Source organism: Ruditapes philippinarum, unplaced genomic scaffold (assembly GCF_026571515.1).
Source record: "Ruditapes philippinarum isolate M1 unplaced genomic scaffold, ASM2657151v2 ctg1957_1_1_1_1, whole genome shotgun sequence".
Taxonomy (NCBI): Eukaryota; Metazoa; Mollusca; class Bivalvia; order Venerida; family Veneridae; genus Ruditapes; species Ruditapes philippinarum.
Genome location: NW_026857326.1, coordinates 178,626 through 206,266, shown reverse-complemented (window position 1 = coordinate 206,266; position 27,641 = coordinate 178,626). Strand labels below are relative to the sequence as shown.

Here is a 27,641-nt window from a genome sequence, read left to right as displayed (position 1 = left end):
AGCCATTCCAGGCATCAAACACTGTCTTTTTTTTCCCATTTGGAACCGATCGCGCTTGGAGGAATGGGGAAGGTGTGTGATGTGTCTCACGTGTGGCATGTGCATTGAGAGCTTGGAAGTCAACTGTTCGTCTGAGCTGTCCATTTTTCTTAGCGCATCCGATGACCATCCGATGGCACCATGTGACAGGTTCTCCAATGGGGACTGGTTCCAGCACGCCCAACCGGTACATCTTGATCAAGGCCTTCTTTTACTGCAGCTCGCCAGTGTATTGGAACGGGTACTGGTGTGTGATAGGCCACTGGTTCAGCGTTTTTTGGATCTACCATAACTTCATAGGTGGGACATCCATTAGAGGCAGAGGCTGGTGTTTAATTGTTGAATGTGCTGGACCTGTAGTAATCAAGAAGATACTCTGTAGTTTTTGAGCGGTTTTCTTCTGTAGGTGAAAATGGCAGAACACTTGGCGGTGGAGGTGGAGATTGGCGCTCAGGACATCGCATGGCGCAGTGTTCCTCTCCATGGACAGCTGCGGTACCGGTTTTGTAAGGGCTGTAATCTCAGGAAACCTATTGCTGATGATACCTAGCTGTACACATGCCTCTCTGCTCAGAAACAGCTTGTCTGAAGAGTCTGTAACATATGTCATCTGCCTCGTTTCCACCACTCTACCACTGCTGTCTTTGCTTGAGAACCGTAGTAAAGAGGCTCCAAGAATCTTGATTACCGTCATTGTTAGCTGTGTGCATGCGCATTGTCACAGGGATAAGGTCAGATTTAGATAGTCCTATGCGATGAATAACTTTAAGACCGGCAAGGCAGCTCTGACAACCGGTGTCAGCCATAGCAGGAACAATGGTGGGCGCTGACGGTGTTGGCAGGTCCGACTCCAAAGGCTGAGAGTAATCTTCTGGAACAGCTCGCACAGTAATGTTCACAAATGGCTGAGGCTTTGAGTTTCTGCGAAACACGTGTCTGTCATGCCTGTCATAGATTGATGATCTAGTGAAAATACTTTGCCGTTTTCCCGGTTTGAAATAGTGTTTTAGATTGTCAATGCTGTGGTTGAAGGGAATTCAGTGTACACAAGGTGTTAAACACAGCACTTTCTTTGTCAAAGTTGTGTTGGCTAGACTGTACTTTGGCGTTTTGGTTGTCCTTGCTGCGGGCAAAGATATTCTCGAAATGGTGATCTCGATGACAAAGTTCACACTTGTGGCCATAATGCAGGACACTGAGTCTTACGCAGTTGTGCCACACTTTTCTTGCATGACCACGTTTCCCACAATAAGAACACAGGTCTTGATTGTCCTTGCTGAGGGCTTGCTTGGACCTTTTGTAGGAGCTGGCTGCCTCAACCGAATGAGAATCCAAAAGCCTTGAAAGCTGAACGTTTCCCTGCTTCTTTCGCTTCAACGAATTGAAATACTTCCTCCAAAAGTCATATTTTGATTTTTGTCCCAATGTAGGTCTAACTGAATATCAGGGTCAACAACACCTCGTGTGAGGACGTCGCGCATGATGGCATCTGTGTAGTTGATTTTGGCATTACAGTCAGGGCAGTCAAATCACGAATTTGCAAATGTCAGCTTGTCCCTCTGAGACGTGCACCAAAGTTTCTGACTGACCTCATCACGGTCTTGTCTCATGTTATGTAATGTCAAACGAGCAACCATCGTGTTCTCTTCACGAACAGCAAGTTTTCGAAATGGCGGCTAATACATCGTCTACTGCCTTTTTTCAGTTAATTTGCCACCTGTTGTTCGAGTCAGGTCTCTGCGTAGGGGTTCGTCACAACACTCAAGCAACTGAATGACTTTGGTCCTTGCCCTTCAGTTTGGTGTTGCGGCCAACATAGTCTGTCTAACGTGATAAGAAAGTAGGCCCAGTCCTCGCTGGTTCCAGCGGCGGTCACGGTAGGTCGCTTCACTTTCTCCACTTTTGCAGTCAAAAACAGGTGCATTTGTGTGTACAGGCACTGTGAGCTGTGATGAGTGCCGCAACAATCGCTGCATCTAGGTCAGCGGTGCTGTAAGTCACAGTCGGGAAATGGACACTGTACTGCAGGCATTGTTCTTGGGCGTCACTGTATCTTGATCATAAATAAGAGTTCTATCTATTTGTAAGTATCTTTATTCAACTGTATTACACAATGATCAAGATCTGAAAATGATAAGAACAGAAACTATAATAAACTGATAAACTATGACAATAATCCTATATTATTGTTAGAGGTCCATAAATGGTAGCCCCATTTATTGTAAACATAAATAAATACATACAACCATAAAACGATACATACACTCAAACAAACGTAAGAAGACTGTGAAACATGCAGAACCTCACTATATTTTTTCTATACAATAGTGTTCTAATGAATGAAATATATTCTTAGTCATATTGAATTTAGCAATATCAAATGCATGATACCATGTCCTAACTCACAAACAAATTATGAAATTACAATAAATTTCAAACCCTCCCAATAATTATTAACAGTATCTACCTTATTCATAATAGTTTGTGATTCCCGTTCGATTTGGTACAAGTGCTTTGTATATATAATGCTTAGCAACAACTATCGAATGTGTTTTTATTATTATAATTATTATTATTATTATTATTATTATTTAAATCTAAACAGATTGATATCTCATTCAGGTTTCAACAGTTTTGTTTTGAATTCTGAGAAGAAGGTGCATGGTTTGGTATTTGTGACCCTAAGTTATCTTAGTCTGAAGCATAATGATTAATGACCCTGATCCAACTCATTACAAGTTTCTGCAGTCAGATGGTGATCTTATTAACAGGAGTCGGTATTTATGCCTATATTCTATTTAGGGTGCCTATGCACCTGTCAGTTATGTCCCCAAACTCATTCCGTGATAATTTTGGTAAGTTCAGCAAAGTCTTATTACGAAACTCTCTTCTTGCGACAACAATTAACCAAATAGAAGCATTCTGTGAAATCGACTTGTTGGCGGGGAACACGAAAACAACACAACGCAGCACTGATCCGGGCGGCAGTGGGGGTGCTTCTGTGAAATCGACTTGTTGGCGGGGAACACGAAAACAACACAACACAGCACTAATCCGGGCGGCAGTGGGGGTGCTACCCTCCCTCCCGCAATCATCCTTTAGACAACCCCCCCCCCACCCCTTATTAAATGGGTCATTAATTAGCGTTATGAAGCTGCCAGAACAAAATCTTATGATGCATTGAAGTAAACTTATATAAAAATGCAGAAACAACTCCAAAGTGGCATTCATATATTCATTATATTCGTAGTATTTTGCCTTTGTTACAGTTTTTAATTCGTTTACAGAATTTATTATTTGTTCGTCTTTCAGAGCTAAAAAAACAGCTTGCCTTTAGTCAGAAACGGCCTTCCATACATAACAATTAATTTCACATTACGGGCAATGGGATTGGTTGATTGAATGGAACATTTCATTACACTATAGGTTATGCAGGATAAAGAACTTTTAATTTATTTGTAATGATATTGGAATAAATGTATTGAAACTTATGTATTTATAAAATTTATAAAAAGACTTTTAGTTTTTTACAGAAAAAAACTGTTAAATTTTTAAATCGGGAATTATTTAAAACTTACAATAAAATTCTTTGGGGAAATTTTTTTCCAGGGGGCCAACCCCTTTTAACAAACCCAAAAAAATTACCTTTTGCCCCCCGGAAATGAAGGGGACGTCATTTAGAAACGATTTTTAAAAAGCATTTTTGGAATTTTTCAACACGGAATTATTTCTGCTTTTTTGTTCCCAAAGGGGACAACAGAAAAAATTTTCAACTATAAAAAACTTTTTAAAATAACACCCGGAAAAACAAAAACCCACGCAGGAGACCCGACAACTTTTAAATTCGAATTTTACAGGAATTTCCGCCAAAAAATTGACAGAAGATTTTCGGGGTTTGTCTTTTTCAAAAAATTAAACCCAAAAAAAAACACCCTTGGGGGTAAGTTAACTACGGTGGTTATAAAATTTAATTAATTTTTTATTCTTCTAGAAAACAAATTGGAATTAACGAGAAAATAAAACTAATAATAATGTTTGTTGTTGACCTGGTTCTAGGAAGGCTTGCATGCATATGCTCATGCTCCCAAATCATGGGGCCAATGTTTTGAATAAAGTAACAGTCCAGGTGACATGTCCCATAAAATTATATTTCATTTAGCAGTGTTCAGTTAAATGGGGGCGGATCCATATTTTCAATGAATAGAATATATACAGTGTCTATATATTCTAGGATTCAAACAACAAAGGGAATTTTTTTTTTATTGAAAAGTGAGAATTTATTTCATTTGTTGATCATTTTTATTCGTTCTCTATCCTGCCTCTGAAAATTTTTATTGCCTGTGAAAAAATAGGGGGGGGGATTCTAAAAAATATATGAGTGATTCCCCTCCTAGAATAGAAAATTTGTATAATATATTTTATATTTTTTGGCTTTTTACCGGGTTTTAAGGGCCCCCGGGGTTTTTAAAACCAGGGAAGTATTTTATAGAAGGTTATATTCTTTTTTTTTTTTTGGTTATTCAAATTTTACTTGCAGGAGATTGCCATATTTTTTCATCATAATGTGATCAGTTATTGCGTCAAGGATTGATAACAGTTTAAGTACTACATTGGATTGCTTTAATTACCAATGTTTGACACCTTGAATTAGTGGTGACTAACCCCTTTTTAGGGTTTATGTGTCGCCTTGAAAAAGGCGACATATAGGGGTTACTTTTGTCGGCGGCGTCGGTGTCAGCATTGGCGTCCCCTTAAGCTTGTCCGGAGCATAAGTACGTCAGTCATTAAAAGTCGATTGACTCAAACTTGCTATGCATGCTTCTTACAAAAGACCCGCGAGTGCAGTGCACAAGAACCGGATACTCTGCACTTCTTATTTTTTGAGTTATTGGCCCTTTGTTAATTTTTAAATACTTTAATTTTTTGTCCAGGAACATTTCTCCTAAAAGTATAAAAGCTATGGACATGAAACTTTATAGGGATGATAGATCTCATTTAAGAAGAAGTGCAATGCCCAAGAACTGGTACTCTTTCATTTCTTATTTTTTGGAAGTTATTGCCCAGTTGTTAATCACTTTATTTTTGTCCGGGCCATTTCTCCTAAAGATAAAATCTATGGACTTGAAAACTTCATAGGATGATAGATCTCATTAAGAAGAAGTGCAGTGCGAAATAACTGGTACATAATATATAAAATACACATGTCAGTTTAGAACCCCATTCTTTGTGTGGAAACACCAGTGTGTTTTGAACCATCGGCAAGATATTTTGACAAATTAAAGTTTTTGGTGTGGGTTGTGTTTTTGGCCAAAAAAGCCCATTTTTGAGGAAATTAAAAAATTTTCCCTCAAAGTTTAAACTTTTTGGAGCCCCTCCCGTGGGGAATCATACCGGAAGTTGGGCCCTTTTCTAATTTTTTACATGAACAGACACAGTTTTATATACTAACCCAAAAAAGTTTTTGAATCCCAACATTTGAAAACAAAACAAATTTTAAACATAAAAAACTGGGGTTTTCATAGAGGTTTAGGGGATTGGCTCAGACTTTTTTGTTAGGGTTCAACTTTTAAACCCCAGAATAAAAACCTCCATGATCTTTGAGAATGCTTTTTTGTTCCCCGGGAATGGAAAGAAATCCCCTGTTTTTGAAAATTAAACCCCGCTACAAAAAAATCCATTTTTTCCGCAGATGTATTTTGCAACAGTTATTGCTAGAGGGTGTTTATTGACTTGTGTTCCTTTGATACAAAAAGTGTCGATTTTCCGATTTAAATATTTTTGGAAAATTGTTTTTTTTTGCATTTTGTTTTTTGTGATAAGAAAAAATTAAATTAAATTAAATAGATTTTAAAAATTTAAATAAAATTTTGGAAATTCAATAAAAAATCGTTTTTTTTTTTCCCTTTTTTCCCAAAAAAAAATGGGTTTTGAAAATTATAATGATTTTAGAACTTTTTGATTAGTAAAAGTTTTTTTTTTAAAGAGGTTTTAATTTAGATTCTGAGGGTTTTCAATTTTTCTTTTTGGACGGGGGGTTCCAAAAATTTGCCTGTAAAGGGCAAGACGACTATGCCCAAGGGGTTTGTGAACAATCTGGGAACTACATGGGCGGTAACTTTTTAAAATTTTTCAAACGTAAAATTTTTGCCTTTGCTGGAAAACCACCTCGGATTTTAAAAACCCTTTGGCGGCTTTAAAAACAATGATCAAGCAAAACGAAAGGGAAAATACTGATAACTGATTTAAAATTTTTTCAGAACCTTAATTTTTTCAGGTTTTTTAAAATTTATTTAAATTACAATCCCGGGATGGGTTAAAAAGGGGATCTTTTGTTAGAGAAAATTTAAAACCTGCTATAGTTTTTTAAAAAATTTTCTTTAAACTAATTTTTTTATAACCAAGTGAGCCCACTATATTTTTTGTTTAAAAAAATCTTCAAAAAAAGTCAGCTTATTTTACCCTTTTCCAAAATAAACAAAAATGTTATGATTTTGGGGACAAAATTTACTTTTTTTTCAAAAAAAAATTGAAAAAACTTCAAAAATTTTTAACAGCAAAAAGAGCGCGCTTCAGAAAAAACCAAAAAAATTGGGTTTGCGCCCAACCCAGGGGTCCAGGCCAGCCCGTGCTTTTCTGCGAGTCTGATCAGGTTTCCTTTGCTTTTTCGCTTTTCATTTTTCCTTTATTTTGTTTTTAGTTTTTTAAGCGAACTTTGGACCCTTTAATCAGATGCAGGGGGTTTTTTTGGGCGGGGGTTTGTCGGGAATTCTGCGGGTTGAAAATTTGCTTTGATGTTGGTTTTTTAGGGGCCGCGGGTTTTAAAAATGTAAGTCTTTTTATTTTCTCACTTTTTTTTTGAAAGTTTGTTTTTAGCTCAGATCCCCTTTTGATTCCTGGACCTAAAGGGCCAACAGGGGTTTTTTGAGCCATGCAATTTCCCCCGGTTCCCCTTTTTGACGGGTAAATAAAATTTATTTTACCACACTATCCGGGTTAGCTTTTGGGATATTTTAGTATGAAATTACAAAGGGCAGGGCCTTTTTGTAATGGAGTTTCCCAATATTTTATTTTTTAATTATATTTCTTTGGGTTTGTTTGGCCAGGCATAGTTTTATGTTTCCCCGGGGAAGCATATAGTCCGCGCCTTGTCCGTCCGTCCGTCTGTTGTCTTGTCCGGAGCATAACTTGAAAACCCTTGGAGATAATTTGTTGAAACTTCATACAGTGGTAGAGGGCATTGTGGGGGGGAGTGCAGTGTCAAAGAACCATAACTCTATTTTGCCCGGTTTTTGAATTCTCCTCCCTTATAGAAAAATCTTGTCCGGGGCATAACTATAAAACTATAAGAGATATCAACATGAAACTTTGTATGTGAATAGATCTCAATGGGTAGATGTGCAGTGCATAAGAACAATAACTCTTTTAGTCCTAATTTTGGAGTTATTGCCCTTTGTTAATTTTAACACTTTGAACTTTGTCTGGAACATAACTCTTAAACTATAAGAGATATCAATATGAAACATTGTAGGTAGATAAATCTCATTGAGTAGAGGTGCCGTGCAAAAGAACCATAACTCTGTTAAGCCTCATTTTTGAATTATCTCCCCTTTTAGAAAAATCTTGTCAAGGACATAGCTGTAAAACTATAAGAGATATCAACATAAAACTTTGTAGGTAGATATATCTCAATGGGTAGATGTGCAGTGCACAAGAATCATAACTCTGCCTTGCATAATTCTGTAGTCATTGCCCTTTGTTTATTTTTACTTTTTGAAGTTGTCTGGGACATAACTCGGAAATCATAAGAGATATCATCAAGAAACTTTGTAGGTTGATAGATCACATTGATTAGAAGTGCAGTGCAAAGAACAGTAACTCTGCCTTGCCTTATTTTGGAATTATTGCACATTTGAACTTGTTATCCCCCGCTGAAAAGGCGGCGGGGGATATAGAAATAGTCTCCGTCCGACCTTCCTTCCGTCCGACATTTTTGTCCGGAGCATATCTCTAAAAGTATTTGAGTTATCAACTTGAAACTTCATAGGTGGATAGACCTCATTGAGGAGGAGTGCAGTGCACAAGAATGATAACTCTACCCTGCATAATTTTTGAGTTATTGCCCTTTGTTATTTTTCAAAATTGATTTTGTCCAGAGCATAACTCCAAAAGCCTATCTGATATCAACATGAAACTTCATAAGTGCATAGATCTCACTCAGGAGGTGTGCAGTGCACAAGAATGAAAACTCTACCTTTCATAATTTTTGAGTTATTATCCCCCGCCGATGGAATCGGGAGGGGGATATAGTTTTGGCGTTGTCCGTCCATCCGTCCGTCCGAATTTCGTTTCCGGAGTAGTTCTCTGCAACTAATGGCTGGAATTCAACAAAACTTTATGGGAATGTTGATCAGCATGTGAAGCTGTGCACCTAGGTATTTTCGTCTGGATATTTTTAGTATTTTGAGAGTTATTGCCCTTGACTTAGTAAAATGTCTGAATTTCGTTTCCGGAGTAGTTCTCTGCAACTAATGGCTGGAATTCAACGAAACTTTCTGGGAATGTTGATAAGCATGTGAAGTTGTGCACCTGGGTATTTTCGTCTGGATATTTTTAGTTTTTTTAGAGTTATTGCCCTTGACTTAGTAAACGTCCGAATTTCCTTTCCGGAGTAGTTCTCTGCAACTAATGGCTGGAATTCAACGAAACTTTATGGGAATGTTGATCAGCATGTGAAGTTGTGCACCTAGGTATTTTTGTCTGGATATTTTTAGTATTTTTAGAGTTATTGCCCTTGACTTAGTAAAACGTCCAAATTTCGTTTCCGGAGTAGTTCTCTGCAACTAATGGCTGGAATTCAACGAAACTTTATGGGAATGCTGATCAGCATGTGAAGTTGTGCACTTGGGTATTTTCGTCTGGATATTTTTAGTATTTTTAGAGTTATTGCCCTTGACTTAGTAAAATTTTTGTAATTTTCAACTTGTGTCGCATGTAACTCAAAAAGTATTTGACCTTGAGTCATGAAACTTTACAGGAATGTTGATCAGTATGTGTAGTTGTGCACCTGGGTATTTTTGTCCGGATATTTTTACTATTTTTAGAGTTATTGCCCTTGACTTTTTAAAGGAACTCCACTGAGGTTTTTAAGCATAAAACCCTAAAATTTTAATTTTTCACATAGATAAACATTAGCACTTAAAACAGAAATACAAATACAATATAACCAAGAAATATACAAGACATACATTGAAAATTATATGTTTGTGCTATGCTCAGTCCGATTTGAGTGAAAAGCGTTTAAATGCTTTTCAATTTAGGGTCATTTTTCACTATTATAATAATTATTCTGGAAAAAACGGAGCAAACAAATGATCTGATATTTTGCAAATAAGTTATTAGTATAGATCTTCATCAAATGGAGTAATAATCTCAAAAAATTATTTCAAGTTTTATCATGTCAAAAAACCTCAGTGGAGTCCCTTTAAAATTGCAATTTTCAACTTTTGTCGCATGTAACTCAAAAAGTATTTGACCTAAAGTCATGATACTTTACAGGAATGTTGATCAGCATGTGAAGTTGTGCACCTGGGTATTTTCGTCTGGATTTATTTAGTATTTTTAGAGTTATTGCCCTTGACTTAGAAAATGTTTGCAATTTTCAACATGTGTCGCATGTAACTCAAAAACGATTTGACATAGAGTCATTAAACCTTATTGGAAAGTTGCTCAGCATATTTAGTTTGTTCCTGGGGTTTTGCTTGTGGATTTACTCAGTATTTGTAAAGTTATTTCCCTTGACTTAGTAAAACCTGTTTCATTATGTTGTTATTTGATCCTTGAGTGCTTTAGTTAGAATCGACAAACTTTACAGGAATAATGATCAACATCACTAAATTACAGGAATAATGATTCACCTCACTGTGAAGCTATGAACCTGGGACTTTGCATGTGGATTTTTTTCAGTTTTGTTAGAGTTATTGCCCTTGAATTACAGTAGTTTAAATTTGCAATTTTCAACTTTGGGTTTGCTTGGGGATAAATTCAGTATTTGTAAAGTTCTTGCCCTTTACTTAGTAAAAAGATTTTTAGTTTTCAAAAAATATTTGACCTAGAGTCATATGATTGACAGAACAGTGGCGCCGTGGGGGCACCCGTGTCCTATGGACACATTTCTAGTTTTTATTAAAGAAGAATGAAAATGATTTGTTACAATAACATTTAAAAATATTTGAAAATTGTGAGATCATTTCTTGATGCCTTGAAAATGGCAATAAAGTCTGGAGATTAAGATGTTTTTACATCTAGGTGAGCTATTGTGATCCCCCACCGTCCGTCGTTGTGCGTCGTCAGCAATTTCTTTAAACAACATTTCCTCAGAAACAAATGACTGCACAGCAACCAAACTTTATAGGAATGATCCTAGGGTGGTCCCCTGCAAAAGTTGATCAAATGGTTCCGGTCTGTTGCATAAGTAGGTCACAGGGCCAGAAAAGGAGTTTCAAAAATGCAAAATTAAAAAATCTTGTCTGAAAGTACAAGGCCTAGAGCTTTGATATTTGGTATATGATATAACCTATAGGTCCTCTACCAAAATTGTTCAAATTTTAGCCCTGGGGTCAAAATTGGCCCCACTCCAGGGGGTCATAGATTTACCTTATATGTATATAGTGAAAACTTCTTCTTGTTTGAAGGTACAAGGCTTTAAGTTCAAAGAATATTACAGTTTATGCCATGATTAATATATAAATAAAGCCTTATGTCTTCAGTTGTTGTGTTAATAATAACCAGTACTAGGCGGGGGATATAAATTCAACGAATTTGCTTGTTGCCCTTTGTTCTTTTTATTACTTAATTTTTCACCCGAGTGAAGCATAACTCAAAAAGTGTTTGAGATATCAACATGAAATGTCATAGGTGGATAGATCTTATTGAGGAGGAATGTTGTGGGCAAGAATGATAACTCTTCCCTATACAATTTTTGAGTTATTGCCCTTTGTTCTTTTTCATGCTATTTTGTCCAGAGCTTATCTCAAAAAGTATTTGAGGTATCAACTTGAAACTTCATAGGTGGATGGATCTCATTTAGGAGAAGTGCAGCACACAAGAATGATAACTCTACCCTGCATAATTTTTGAGTTATTGCCCTTTGTTATTTTTCAAAATGAATTTTTTTGTCCAGAGCATAACTCTAAATGCCTTTGAGATATCAAAATGAAACTTCATAGGTGCATAGATCTCACTCAGGAGGTGTGCAATGCACAAGAATGATAACTCTACCTTTCATAATTTTTGAGTTATTGCCCTTTGTTATTTTTCATACCTAATTTTTCACCCGAGTGGAGCATAACTCAAAAGTGTTTGAGATGTCTACATGAAATGTCATAGGTGGATAGATTTTATTGAGGAGGAATGCTGTGCACAAGAATGATAACTCTTCCCTGTACAATTTTTGAGTTATTGCCCTTTGTTATTTTTCATACTATTTTGTCCAGAGTTTATCTCAAAAAGTATTTGAGGTATCAACTTGAAACTTCATAGGTGCATGGATCTCATTGAGGAGGAGTGCAGTGCACAAGAATGATAACTCTATTCTGCATAATTTTTGAGTTATTACCCTTTTTTTATTTTTCAAAATTAATTTTTGTCCAGAGCATAACTCAAAAGGTCTTTGAGATATCATTATGAAACTTCATAGGTGCATAGATCTAATTCAGGAGGTGTGCAATGCACAATAATGATAACTCTATCTTTTATAATTTTTGAGTTATCACCCTTTGTTATTTTTCATACTTAATTTTTCAATTCAATTTTTTTCTCAAAAAGTATTTGAGGTAGCAACTTGAAACTTCATAGGTGGATAGATTTTACTGAGGAGGGATGCAACACAAAAGAATGATAACCTACCCTGCATTATTTTTCAGTAATTGCCCTTTGTTATATTCAGCCATCAGTATTCACATAGGTTTCAAATCTGTAATCACTATAGCCATCAGTTTTCATTACCAAAAGACCTCTTAAAATGGAATTATTCTGCTCTACTACATATACATTCTTCCAATGAGCAAACACATTCGGCGGGGGATGGCCATGTTGACATGGCTCTTGTTTAGCTTAGTGTCACACAGTAAAAGTGCGAGCTTTAACGGTCATTCACAAGTCATTAAAATGGCATCTTCTCTGACACGAAATGGCCAAATATGATGAAACTTGGCCATGAAGCTTTACCGAGTTTGCTCAATTGCATTTGTGTCAAATAATCTAGAAAAAGAATGTTAAAATCAAATTTCTAAAAAATCTCTGAAACCATGTAGGGTAAAGCTTAGATATTTGGCTTGAAATATAGCCTATTGAACAAAGCATGATTTTTCTTAAAGTTTTACCATTATTTTTCTCATTCTTTTGAAAGATTAGAAGCACAAACCTGTTATAAATAATTTGTAAAAATTGCAATAAACCAGGTTTTACTTCATTTTACTCATGATATTCCTTGATCAAAAGAAAATTTCAGCGATCAAAAAGAAATTATTTGATCAAAAGAAATTATTATACCCATAAACAAAGTTTGGGGGGGTAAATAGGAGTCACCCGGCGGTTGGTCGGTCGGTCCAGACGTCTGTTGCATTTTCCTTGTCCGGATCATAACTTGAAGACTAATGGTTGGAATTCAATATAACTACATACAATGGTTAAGCACATTGAGAGGACGTGCAGTGCACAAGAACCATAACTCTAATTTGACTTATTACAGAGTTATTGCCCTGTTGTTACTTTTCCTTGTCTGGGGCATAACTTGAAAACTACTTGTTTGAATTCAAAACAATTTCATACAATTGTCAAACACAATAGGGGTAGTGCAGTGCACAATAACCATAACTCCATCTTGACTAATTACAGAGTTATTGCCCTTTGTTACTTTTCCATTGCTTTTTTTTGTCCGGAGCATAACTTGAAGACTAATGGTTGGAATTCAAAACAACTTGTCCTGATGATAGTATTTTACCCAAGCTAGTTCAAAATAAAGAGTAATACCAGGATGATGTAACTATTTGTTCAATTTCAGGTTTTCAGTTGTTTTATCCCAACACCAATCAGCAATATCATAATCAGAATTATTCCTCACAGTACAAGACAGATCCTTATCAAGGTATGTAAATAAATAAACTGGCTTTTCATTTTATACTATACGTTGGCTGCTTTTTATAGAAAGTCCTAAGGGTATCCAAAGTTCTAGGACATAAGACAAACTTGAGGCAGTTTTAATCAAAGACATTTATGCTTCATTAAAAAGTGCTAAATCTAAGAACACAAGACACACCTAAGACACTTAAGACAAGCATCTTCTATTAATTTCTTGAGCTTTATGCAGTTGTAATTGAACACCTGAGGTATATTACTCTTTTGTTTGATTCTAACTGATCCAGTTTTTTTTTCAGCATATGTACAACAGAAGTCAGACATGTTCCCTATATCTCAACAATACAGTAAACCAGATAACCAGAATCTTCAATTCTCCCAACAGTATAGTAAACCAGATAACACAAACATGCAACTCAATCAGCCATACAGTAAACCACTTTGTGACAGTATCCAGTACTCCCAGCCATACAGTAAGCCGATATCGGACAAGTCCAATAACCAGTTCAAACTGGATAATATGTGTGGCCCAATCACCAAGACTACTGAAACACCGCAGAAACCTTCAAGAGCTATTCGTGGATCTCCAAATAATTCTGGATACAGGTAGAAACCGAAGTATTTACATTAATTTCAGGCACTTAAATTGCCTCAGAAATGAGTAAATTTTGTTTCTGTCGAAAGGGCAAACATTTTGTTGTTTAATGTTGTAATAATAGATGTAGAACAATCTGCCATGCATAATTATCACTCAAAGAAAATAGCGCTTTATGCAACATTATTTCTGATGTAGGTTTTAAAATGAAAAGGAAGTGGTACTTTGAATTTTAAAAAATGAAAAATAATTTTTCACTGGAGCTGTAATAATTGCCAGAACACGTGTTTTTCAATTGAGAAACCACTTTGGCTTTAATTTATCATTCTTAATTATATATTAAAAGAAAAAAACCCTGAGCATTTTAACATCTCTGATATTTAAATTTTTTTGAATAACTTGATTACATTTGCACTGTGGCAAATTAGAAATGCCAACACCATATCGTGTCCCAAACCTCAGTGCATGAGTCTGACTTTGGCTAGACTTTTGTTGAATTCTTTTTAAAAAATATGAATGATACCTTTACATAAATTTTCAAAAATTTTGTTCTCCATGGACGATGCAGGCCCAAACCCTTTAACTAATTTTCAAAGTTTTTTATTCCGCAGTGATTATGATTCAAGTACAGGAACTCCAATGACCCCGTCAACCCCATTGAATGAGACTTTGTCCCCTATAGAGCAGATATTTGGTCTGATGTCATCGGGTAATAAACAGATGTCCTCTAGAAGTAATTCACCGTACGACTCAGACACTAGTGGATTCAGCAGTGAAGGATCGGAAGCCGCTCTTATTGATATGATGGTAAGCATAACTGTAAAAGGTAGTTCTGTGTGCAAATCTGTTTGTGAAATGGCCATCTATTCATGAAATTTGGTTCTGAAATTATGCAGCATTTTTAAAACTCCTCCCATGGTCGGGCTTTTTCTTTCACCACAAGTCATAGCAATGACTTGCCAACTTATATTGTTCACAATTGCAAAATACCATGACTCTGTCAAGTTATATAACTGTGTTTACAATTTCTGTCCATAACTAAGTGAATGGGTAAACCTTTATTGAAAAAATTGTTACTCTGACAAGAATCTGTCAGCTGGGGGCAATTCTGTTTTACTAACAAGTTCTTGTCATAACAAAAAAATCTACTTCAAAAATGATATCATTTTCTTTATTCACCTGCCTTTGCCTGATACAAAAGCAAAAAACTTTCCAAAAATACCTTACAATATTAGAATATCCTATTGAAGTTTGCATTAACTGTAAAAAAAAAACAAGTAGGTAATATCTCATAGGAGGATGAGAAGGCATTGCAAAGCAGTTGTCTTCAGCAGCGGGTCAAAAACTAGGTCACACACACTAAATATGGAAAAACCTTGTTAACATTCTAGTGGCTACTGTTTGGATCCAGATATCCTGAAAATTGATCAGAAAGATTGTTGTGATGGTTTCAAGGTCAAGTTTGAATATGGGTCACCTGGGGTCAAAAACTAGGTCACATTCCCAATATGGAAAAACTTGGCGATACTGTTTCAGTCCAAATATCCTGGAAATTGGGATTGAGCTTTAAAAGAGCTATATAAGGCAAATGATGGCCCTCTTGTTGTTCTTAACCAAAACTATTTATTGAGCAAGTTAAGGGAGTTGAGATTGATAATTACTCTTTTAAGACTTGTAGTGTTGAGTTCTTTGCTTTGTTATCACATAGTTCTGGCATGTAAATGTGTATATACAGCTGCCCAACTCAAATCTGACTTCAGACATGCATTAAAAAAAAGCATGATTTATATTTTCTTATTTGAGTAGAACACATTGAAGCTGAACAGTCGTGAAGCCAAATCCCCGATCACTGATCTCTCAAAGCAACTGTACACTGCACAACAACAGCAACAGCAGCACCAGCAGGCCGCAATACAGCAACACCATCAGCAGCAACAACAACAACAGTTGGCACAGCAACAACAGCTGATGCAGTACCAGCAGCAACAAGTTCAGCAACAGCAGGCCAACAGTCTCTCTAATGGCCTTGCTTTGCCAGCGACAGAGCAGGTCTTAGGTATGAGTTTGCTCAGTGTTTGACTTTAGTAAAAATTTGCAATTTCTAACTTTGTTGCTCACAGCCCAAAAATGGATTTGTACTAGAGTCAAAACCTTTACAGAAATGTTGGTCCGCGTATGTAGTTGTGCACCTCATGTGTGGATTAGTTTAGTTTTTGTAGAGTTACTGCCCTTGACTGAGTAAAAATTTGCAATTTATAACTTGTGTCACAGGTAGCTCAAAAAGTATTTGACTTTGAGTCATTAGTCTAAATATGAATGTTGGTCAATATGTGTTGTTTAATAATGTACCTGGTGGTGTGCTTGTGGATTAATTCAGTATTTTTAGAGTAACTGCCCTTGACTTTGTAAAAATTTTCAATTTTTTCAACAAGTTTATTTTTTCAGTATTTAAAGTATTTGACCTTGATAAATGAAACTTGACAGAAATTTGGTCAGCATTTGTAGTTGTGCACCTGGGGTTTTGCATGTATATTTATTCAGAACTTAATCAGTTATTGCCCTTGTACTGAGTAAAAAGGGTCATCTGAGGTTTGCCTCCATCAATAAAGCTAGAAAGTTGCCATTTGACCTATAATGTATTGGTGCCTTATATGTAAAACCCAACAAAAAAAAATAGTCATAATTATTTGTGCCGAGTTATATTTGTTAAAACCATTATTTTCATTAATCTATAAACAAGATGCCTTTGTTGACTAAGAAATTACTTTGCTTATATTTACTGTACATATATTGTAGGAAACCGAATATCAGGTCAGATTCTCCGCCCCTATATGATCTCCAATCTAGATCCCTATGCCATTGATAGAGCAGCCAGACTTCACCGTAGTGCAGCAGGTAATGGTGAGTCTCATTATTTGTGGTGATAACACGTAATATATCCGGTAATGGTGAGGTGATAACATGTAATATATCCGGTAATGGTGAGGTGATAACACATATTACATCCTGTAATGGTGAGGTGATAACACATAATACATTCGGTAATGGTGAGGTGATAACACATAATACATCCTGTAATGGTGAGGTGATAACACATAATACATCCTGTAATGGTGAGGTGATAACACGTAATACATCCGGTAATGGTGAGGTGATAACACGTAATACATCCGGTAATGGTGAGGTGATAACACATAATACATTCGGTAATGGTGAGGTGATAACATATAATACATCCTGTAATGGTGAGGTGATAACACATAATACATTCGGTAATGGTGAGGTGATAACATATAATACATCTGGTAATGGTGAGGTGATAACATGAAATACATACGGTAATGGTGAGGTGATAACGTGTATTACATCGGTTAATGGTGAGGTGATAACACATAATACATCTTGTAATGGTGAGGTGATAACATATAATACATCTGGTAATGAGAGTCTCAAATATTGTGGTAAAAAACATTGTTAGGCTTTAGTATTGAAATATGATAAAAACTTTTGGTTGTGTAAATATTTTGGGGGAAAATTTTTTTAAGAAACTTGCCGCCTCCATGCTCGAGGTGTTAGAGTCGATGACTTCTAATCCAGTTCCCTCTCTGGCGTGAGTTCGATCACCGGGAGATGCATTGGTAGTTTAGCACGGCCAAAGGTGTCTAGTACTGGTGTAACTCTCCAGGAACGATGGTTAGGAAACTACCCGCCTATATGACTGAAATACTGTTGGGAAAAGGCGTAAAATGAAACAAACAAACAAACAAACTTTTATAACATAAGTTCAAAGGTGGATGATTGTTTTTCTTCTTGTTTGTAGCAATGTGTGAGGCCAGCTGCACTTGGAGTGGTAAAATTCCGCCAAAGAATTACAAGAACCCAACAACGTTCTCGTGCAAAGTCTTTCTAGGTGGCGTACCTTGGGATATCACTGAAGGTTTGATTTTTTTTCCCCACTCATAGCTCAATAGATAAGCATTTTATTTGTTATCTATATAGGGATTGATGGTATGAAACTCGTGGTTATTTGTCTCATACCCCTGTTTCGGAAAACTTGGGTTAAGAAATCGGTCAATTGTGGATAGACTGGTAATCACTGTTGGTTATCCGGGAAAAGCCGGAAAGGTGGGCTGACCAATTTAAGATGTGATTGTTGAAAATATTTGTAAAAATCAGGCATTGTTAATGTTTATACTACATGCCTCAAATTTAAAGCAAACTGTTTCGCAAAACTTTTAATGACTACCCTGGTGACTGTTGTTTGTATGTTTGGGGTTTATAAAGGTCTTTTTGACATTATAAGTAATAAATTTGTTTATAAATGGCTTCTTATACTATTTTTTGTACATTTGACAGTATGCAATTGTTGATGATTTTAATACAAGATTTCTTTATTTTCACAGCTGGTCTTCAGGCAGCGTTTGACAAGTTTGGAAGTTTTAAGATAGAATGGCCAGGCCGAGATGGTAAGACTGTTCATTTTAATGCTTCAGAATTTTGTAGAAATGCGTTTGTCCAGATTTGAATTTTGTAAACTTCAATGTGGGCTACAGTACCTACGTTACCATAGATACTGTAGAATGTGCATTAATGCAAATGGTGATTTTTTTTTTTCAACCGGATGATAAGCTGAATTTGGTGGAAATGCTTTTGTCCAGATTAAATTCAAGTACATTCAAAGATAAAAGGAATTTCAGTATCAAAACATGAAAATTAAGCTATCAGCAGTATAGAGCTTGGTAAAACTGAAAAGATGTGCATGGTGGCCAGTGGGTGGTTCTATACTTTTGGCAAATGGTAGTCACTTATGGTTCAAGCAGGTATAATTGGTAGTTGAACAAATGTGGCAAATTATTGCTTTAGTAATCAGTATAAAGCCTAGCAAGTGTGGAACAATTCTGGAAAAATTGTCTCGTATATTAATTTCAGGATATGTTTACTTATTGTTTGAGTCCGAGAAGGCAGTGCGGTCATTACTGCAAGAATGTACCCATGATTACAGTACTGGGGAATACTACTACAACATCTCGAGTCGCAGGATGAGATCTAAAGAGGTTTGTGCTAAAGCTAGCAGCACACCTACAGATGAGCTAAAATATTTCAAGAATATCAATCTTTAGAAAAATATATTAAAGATCTTAAAAAAAGAGATTCAATATTTAATTAATTATTTACATGTTATGTGTGATTAATGACTGGTTTTGCGGTATCAATCACTGTAATTGGACTGCATTTCTTAGTAAGCATTATTTATGTATATCTTGACCTCTTTTTGGTAATTTACGTGTATAGTAAGCTCTGTTTGCAATGTGTAAGTTACTTTTTTTGTTCACATTTCACAATATTTTACTTTTAAATACATTTTCAAAATTTTCATGAAAATTAACATGAATCTGGAGGTATGCTGCTTTAAATTACTATAAGAATTCTTGTGTAAATTGCCATGGTATAATATATGGCCTTAGAGTAAGATCACAAAGGATGTTGGTCTCAGCAATTAAATTAAAAAGGCAGCTTACAATTGGCTGAGTGGTTTAAAGATCACTGACTTTACGCTCATTCTCAATAAGACACAGCATTTGATGTTCCACTGGGTAGCTCTTATACGGAGGTTTTTCTTGAGGTCAAAATGTCGTTAGAAAGGTGGCTGCCACTTTGTCTAATAGGGACACTCTCAGTTTTACATTTCTATCTGTTATTTTTCTTTTACAAGTACCATTAATGCCCTAAAATGTAACATACGTTACTGTCGCCACCTAGAATTTTCAACTTTGAAATTGTGTCTCAGAAAAATAAGTTCCAGAATAAACGAAACATGTGCAATTAGTCATTGCTGTGTGTATATGAACTTTGATTATTGGTAAAAATTATATTTGACTGTTAAAATCTCATTGATATAATGGATGATCAAATGTCGCCAAATGCATATAAATAAATAGTGACAAACCTAAAACAATAATAAGTGGAACCGAAATTACATAATTGAATCGATGCATGCTTAATAATACAGCATATATATAATTATAAGTAAAAATAAGCTTGCAGCCTCTCAAAAATCATTATATTTTTAGAAATTTTCATTTTTATTCAAATCTTTTCAACAGCATTTTAAAAAGAAACATACGTTACCATTATTTAAGAGCCAATCCATTCAAAGAAGAATCCAAACAAGAAAGAAAATTAACATGTGTGTAACTCTGATATATTAACCACAAATTATGGCGGGTTAAACGGTCTTGCGTCATTTTTTAACCCACTTGCAATGTAAAAATGAAACATACGTTACAGAAACATACGTTATCAACTTTTTAAAGTAAGTTTATCAAAAGGGAAATTGAAGTCAGAAAGCACGTATAACAACATCATTAACTTCTATTTGACATTAGTAAGTTAATTTTGAAAACTTTGGTCGAGTTTTAACTTGTTTAAGTAACCACAGTGAAACAAGCGTTACTTTTATCAAACAGACTTTATATTGCTTACACATGCATATATAAAAACATAAAATCGCATTTTTATGACAATAGAATGATGTACGTTTGATTCCTAAATAAAAAAGTCGATTTTACATGTAAGTTTCAATTCCGTGATTAAGTTCATAAATAAGCGAGTGTGAAACATACGTTACTCCAACTTACAATTCAACAATTTTTGAAAATTAAAGATAAAGTTGGGATTATCATGCCTGTTAGTAACGGTTACCTTGTATTAGATGTAAGAAGATACAAATTATTTTTACAAAGGAAATATATGTTAATAATATGTTGATGTACCAGCAGAAATGTTAAAAATATTTTACAAGATATTGATGTTCTCAGCAACAACTAATTCGTTTCTGCAAAAAGCTCACTGACCGTATTTCATTCTATATATAATTATGTTAAAATAATATCCATAAATATACATTATTTTACAAAAAATTAAATTGTTTTCTCAACCTTTACTTGCATTTGAATAAAATGAAACATACGTGACATCCTATATGGGGATAAATATAGAACTGCTTAGCAATAAATTTTCCAAATATTAAGAAAGTGAAAAGTTGAATGTTTTGAAACAAAATTGCTAATACAACATTTGTGTATGCATTCGACCTCTCATATATTATATATGATATATATCCTTTGAATGAAGACATAAAGTAATCATTTCCAAAATTGACTATTTTTGCTTTCTACGAATATTTAACTTTGAAGAAATTAACTGAAAATTAGCAAGGTACCCAACTTCTTTGAATTTTCCTGGGTTAGAAAGTCCCTCTAGATAGAGAATTTACAGATTTTGATATATTTTAAAGACATTTGTTGTTAATATGCAGCCAATATGTTACATTATTAGATCTGAAATCTACGTTACCGAAGAAATACAGTGTCATTACCAAAATAAATGCCATCCTGTTATATCATAGTTTCTTGTTCAAAATATTTCTGGCAAACTTGCAAAATACCCTAAACTTTTACTTCAGCGATAAAAATTGACACAATGACCACATCAAATTTTTAATATTTTTCAACCTCAAATGCTTTATTTCATTGAGAATGGGCCTTTAAACCCATTGCTCTGGGTTTGAATCATTCCATGAAATTTGGATTCTTTCATGCAATTTCTTGTACTTTAATAAAGTTAACATTGTAAAAGATTCCTGGTGTAAGTTTTGCATATAAGTTCTGTCTCCACAACCAGTTAAAGTATTCATTTTGAACTTTACACAGTTTTTTTGTTTTATTTTTGTTTTGTTTTTTTATCATAATTTCGTTTTTGACAAAGCTGTCCAAGACCATTCCTTTATTTTCTATCTTCATAAAATTAGAAAAATTTAGGTAAAGGTTTATTTGAAAGCGTAGAATATTATGTAAATTTTCTTAACTTGTCTTTTAGGGTCATAATATATGTAGTTTACTGAGTAAGGACAGTAACTCTGACATGGATATATATCACTGAATTATTCCTCTTTATGAGCAACTTTTACATTGTTTTAAATTTTCACTGAAATTCAGTCTGTAAGATAAAGCACTGTGGGTAAATGCATCTACTTCCTATTCTCTCAGGAAATGCTACAAGTTGAATTTTAAAAGCTTGCATTAACTGATACAGTGATTGGATGTAAGAGTGTGTGTGTCACAAGAAATGATACAGGAAATATAATGACTTGCATTAAATGACAATTAGTAAGTTTTTCTACACTGTAAAAGCACTTATTTTATTATAGATGAAAATTATCCCATAGCACATATATTATTCTCATAGTTGTATTGTCCTCATAGGTTCAAATTATCCCATATCACATGCATAATTCTCCTAGGAGTAGTGTCCTCATTATGGTTCAAATTATCCCATAGCACATGCATTATTCTCCTAGGTGTATTGTCCTCATAGGTTCAAATTATCCCATAGCACATGCATTATTCTCCTAGGTGTATTGTCCTCATATGTTCAAATTATCCCATAGCACATGCGTTATTCTCCTAGGTGTATTGTCCTCATAGTTTCAAATTTTCCCATAGCACATGCATTATTCTCCTAGGTGTATTGTCCTCATAGGTTCAAATTATCCCATAGCACATGCATTATTCTCCTAGGTGTATTGTCCTCATAGGTTCAAATTATCCCATAGCACAATTATTATTGTCATAGGTGTATTGTCCTTGTAGGTTCAAGTAATTCCATGGATGTTGAGTGACTCAAACTTTGTCCGCCAGCCATCACAGAGATTGGATGCCAACAAGACCGTGTTTGTAGGGGCACTTCACGGAATGATCTCCGCGGAAACGCTCTCTGTAATCATGAATGATCTGTTTGGGAATGTGGTGTATTCTGGGATAGATTGTGACAAGCACAAGTACCCTATTGGTAATGTACTTTAACTTTTTGTTTGTTTTAGAACTAGTAAGTAGGTAAATGTTATAATTAATGAATGCCTTATCCCACTAAATGTCTTGCATGCAAAAGACCATTTGTCAATGTTATGGAAATTTCACAAAATGTACATAAAAATAAAAATGACAACCATATGACGTCACAGATGTGACAATAATGAAACAATTTTCTAATAACCCTAGATTTCAAGTGAAATGTTACCAAGCAGAATCTTTGAAATTTCAAATGAAATGTCACCAAGCAGATATTCAAACCTTTAAGTGAAATGTCACCAAGTAGATATTTTAACCTGTAATTTAAAGTGAAATGTCAACCAAATAGATAATTTGAAATTTCATATGAAATGTCACCAATCAGAATTTTGAAATTTTAAGTGAAATGTCACCAAGCAGATATTTTAATCTTTAATCTAAAGTGCTATTGTTACCATGCAGATATTGTAAAATGTCACAAAATAGGTTATTGAACCTTTAATTTTAAGTAAAATGTCACCAAGAAGAATATTAAACCTTTATTTTTAAAGTTTAATGTCACCAAGCAGATAATTTGAAATTTCATGTGACATATTACCAAGAAGATATTTGAACCTTTGATTTTAAGCAAAATATCACAAAGTAGATATCTGAAAATTAAAGTGAAATGTCACCAAGAAGATATTGGACCCTTTATTTATATTGGAGCCTTTATTTGATGTGAAATATCACCAATGAGATATTTGTTATATTATAGGTAGTGGAAGGGTGACATTCAGCAGTAGAAGAAGTTACATGAAAGCTGTGCAAGCTGCCTTTGTTGAGATTAAAACTCCAAAGTTTACAAAGAAGGTAAGTCTTTAACTTTTAGAGTTTTGGTTATAGTCCAACATAAACAATTATGATATTTCTATTAAAATACTATTTAATTTATATAGCAAGTTTGAAGATGAACAAGCTCATCCTTTAATTAGAGCAACATCCTTCACATTATTATTTCAGATACACAAATCCTTAACATAATTAAGATCCACAATCATACAAAATTTCAGATCCATCAATGTTACACCTTTTCCTGATAAACTATTCATACACATATTTCAGGTCCTACACATATTTCAGATCCACCAACCTTACAAATAATTTCGAATACACCAATCCAACATATTTCAGATCCACTTATCCTACACATTATATCAGATACACCAATCCTTCACATATTTCAGATGCAGATTCAATCACACGCATCATTTCATATCACATTATATCAGATACACCAATCCTTCACATATTTAGGATTAACCAGTCCTATGAACATACATGCCATAACATCCCGGATGCCTGGGATTGTCCCGGAAATCGGTTGTCTGTCCCGGAGATGTCCCGGGCATCGATTTGATCCCGGGAAAAAAAATCATGATATTTTGCAAAATTTTCATAAATTTTCTTAAATCAAATCTCGCACATTTCAGCTCTCGATCTTAAAACATATTCTGACCTGGTACACATAATACACTGGAACGTTGACACTTACAAGTTTACAATATACAGCCCCCCAATTATCGACTGTCGATTCCCCTCGCCAATAGTTTTCTTCATGCATCGGCAATTAACATTCTCTGTTGAATTCGGCAGCATTTAATGGTCGGGTTAATTAATTGTTTACGGCCCTTAACAATTATCCTTAATCCCCAATAATAATTAATTTTTAGATCAATCGCTAACTTGCCGAAAGTCTAATTATTACAAACAATGTAAATATATCTATCAAATAAAAAATTAAAGGTGTCAAATAAATCACCTTGCTGTGTTTGTTTTTATGACTGGAAGAATTGCATTACGTGACATGTAGTAATTATCACCACTTTAAGATATAACGGGTGAACAACATGGCTGCGCCCATTCACCGGGTTTATAATAAATAATAACTTACAACTTACTTGCTTTTAGGGAATAATAAACGAAAAATAAAGAAATACTATAAAATGATAATTATGTCGACCTAAAAAGACTACTTATAAACTAGTAAGTTAACTGTTTATCATTAAAAGTCAGGAGAAAGTCGTCCTAATTAATAACGTTTTACGATTGACACCCCCCCCCCCTTTTCCACAACTGCCTACACATCCATTTAATGGCCGCGATGAAAAGTGTCCCGGAAAGCTGTCCAAAAATTATGGCAGGTATGCCTATGAATTATTTCAGAATCACCAATCCAACACATTATTTCAGATCCACCAATCCTATTGATAATTTCAGATCCACCAGTCCTACAAATTATTTCAGATCCACCAGTCCTACACATGATTTCATATCAACCAGTCCAACACATCATTATTTAAGATACGCCAATCATACACATATTTAAGATTCACCAGTCCTTCACATTATTGCAGACACAGCAATACTACACATTATTTCAGATACACCAGTCCAACACATCATTATTTCAGATACACCAATCATACACATATTTAAGATTCACCTGTCCTACACATTATTGCAGACACAGCAATACTACACATTATTTCAGATACACCAATCCTATACACTATTTCAGATTCACCAATCATACACATATTTAAGATTCACCTGTCCTACACATTATTGCAGACACAGCAATACTACACATTATTTCAGATACACCAGTCCTATACACTATTTCAGATTCACCAATCCTGTACACTAATTCAGATTCACCAATCCAACCCATTGTTTCAGATCCACTTATCCTACTCATTATAACAGATACACAAATCCTACACACTATTTCAGATCCACCAATGCTATGCATTATTTCAGATCCAGCAATCCCACACATTATTTCAGATACATTGATTATTTACTTGTGGATGTTTCAGATCCAGATAGATCCATATCTAGAAGACAGCATCTGCTCTCTTTGTACCCTACAGCCTGGTCCATATTTCTGCCGGGATCTCCAGTGCTTCAAATATTTCTGCCGAACTTGTTGGTACTGGAAACACGAGCCCGACGCTCTACGTAATCATAAACCACTAAGTCGTAACACCAAGGGACATGCTAGTCTGGCCTTACTATAAGGTAAAATTTTATACCTAGTAACGTTGAATAGACTCCATACATCATAAAGTGGCTTGTTTGTCTCCCATGGTAAAATCTCTATGCATACTGTATTGTTTCTATTTAAAGCCTCTGGTGGGGGGCTTGCATTATTTCAAAAGGGAGGGGGGCATTTATTAGAATGAAAAAAATCGTAAATTTATATTATGATTCTACATTACTGGAGTGTCATAAATAATATATAGGTTTATAATATTTGGATTTTGCAAAATATTTGAATAAATATGGTAAGATTTTTTTTCTACAAAATGTGGTGGATGGCACTAATTAGAGGGAAACAATATGGTATTTGGTAATTATTTCTTTGAATGCTAGAAGATAGACAGCTTTTTGTCCTATATTTATAGAAAGGGCTGTTTAAGGGACTGCTTCCCCCAGGAAAAATTTTAATTAAAAATAATGCAGCTTTCCCGTAAAATTAAAAAAAAATCTAGTGTTTTCATCCCCCTTTTACAGAAATATCTTTTTTTTCCCGCCAAATTGAAGGAAAAGGAGCATTCTCCTGGACATGATAATAAGCCCTGGCCTGGTTAAGGATAATGTCACTGGTTTAGGACCAGATCAGTCTGTCTGAAGGGATGATGCTTGTTACACAAAATATAGTTATTTAATGGGCAAGGGAAAATGCCTGTATTTGGCTATATAAAATATTGGGAAAAGAATAATGCATGTGAAAGAATTATGGTTCTACATGTCTTTGTTTTATTCTTAGGATCAAAGCATCTCCTGGAGGCCACTTTCACATTTTCATGATGTGAAAAATGTATCAAGTCCCCTGGAATATATTTTCTAATTTTCAATATGTGAAAAAAATGTATCAAATCTTAATATTATAGCCTACTTTCTTTCACACTTTCAGGTTTCAGCTGCATTGCAAGTTGGATAATCCTATACTATTACAAGGACTGACCAGACGTTACTATAAATACATCCATTGTTTTGCACACTGATTGAAACATTCCATTGAGAAAAAAATCAAATATTGATGATTGAATGGTAGACAGCCATTATTTTGCGGGAAATTCCTTTACTCAAATTTGAACTATGATATTCTTGAGGTAGCCAACAGTGGAGGAACCAGCTGATGGTTATTTCATTTCAAGCAGGGAACCAGGAAGGTTTCAAATGTCATTCATTTGTCATTTTTGTGTTGGCTTGAATCGACCCAGCTAGAATTTGTCGGGGGAACCAACCAGATCTTACTATAATGTCAGGGAAGCCAGTTTGATCTTCAAGGGAACCAGCTAGGTTTTCAGGGGAACCAACTTTTTGATTTTCAGGGGAACCATGGAAATAATTAAATATTCTGGGGAAGCAAATGTTTCAGGGGAACTTACTAGATTTTGCTAGGAACCAATTGTATCTTGAAGAGAATTAACAATATTTTGATGGTTGAGGGGAACCAACTTTGAAAAAAAAATGTCTTTCATATTTGTTTTGTTGTCTTTCATACTGTAGATATGGAGAATTTCTACATATTTGCTATCTTTGTTTTCTTTATATTGGTTTATCTTTTTGTTTGTTTGCTGAAAAAAAACATGTGCTTCAAGTTTATATTGTTATAAGTGCTATTGAATTTAACAGTAAAATTCACTGTTAGTAAATAAACTGAAAAAAAAATGTAAAATTCTTGAAAAAAAAAAGTTTATTTTTTTGTGTATTTTTTATTGATGTATGTCATCATTTATCCTTTTCACATTGTGCCGTTTTTTCTTATTTTGTGTTTGTTTCCAGAGTGATAGCTCTGTTTCAAAACTTGTCGCTTTTTATGTGTATAATTATGTTCAATCTTTTTATTTATCAATTGTCTTTTTCATTGTGTATAGACTTTACTGATTATTGGCTACTTCTTTTGTCACAAACAGCCTGTCTCATTCTTACTTTGTGACAAACATTCTGTTTAATTCTTACTTTGTCACATA

General features: G+C 34.7%; 1 protein-coding gene across 1 annotated transcript; it reads left to right on the top strand.

Moving 5' to 3' along the window:
- Positions 1-1,990: 1,990 nt before the first annotated feature.
- On the top strand, positions 1,991-27,641 carry LOC132749396 (cytoplasmic polyadenylation element-binding protein 1-like). Its single transcript, XM_060739128.1, has 14 exons — positions 1,991-2,031; positions 2,842-2,894; positions 13,100-13,183; positions 13,473-13,779; positions 14,380-14,575; positions 15,575-15,824; positions 16,565-16,663; positions 17,589-17,705; positions 18,172-18,234; positions 18,698-18,822; positions 22,420-22,618; positions 23,375-23,469; positions 25,479-25,680; positions 26,579-27,641. Exons 1-13 carry the CDS (start codon positions 1,991-1,993, stop codon positions 25,677-25,679), a joined length of 1,830 nt encoding a protein of 609 aa, XP_060595111.1. The 3' UTR covers position 25,680; positions 26,579-27,641.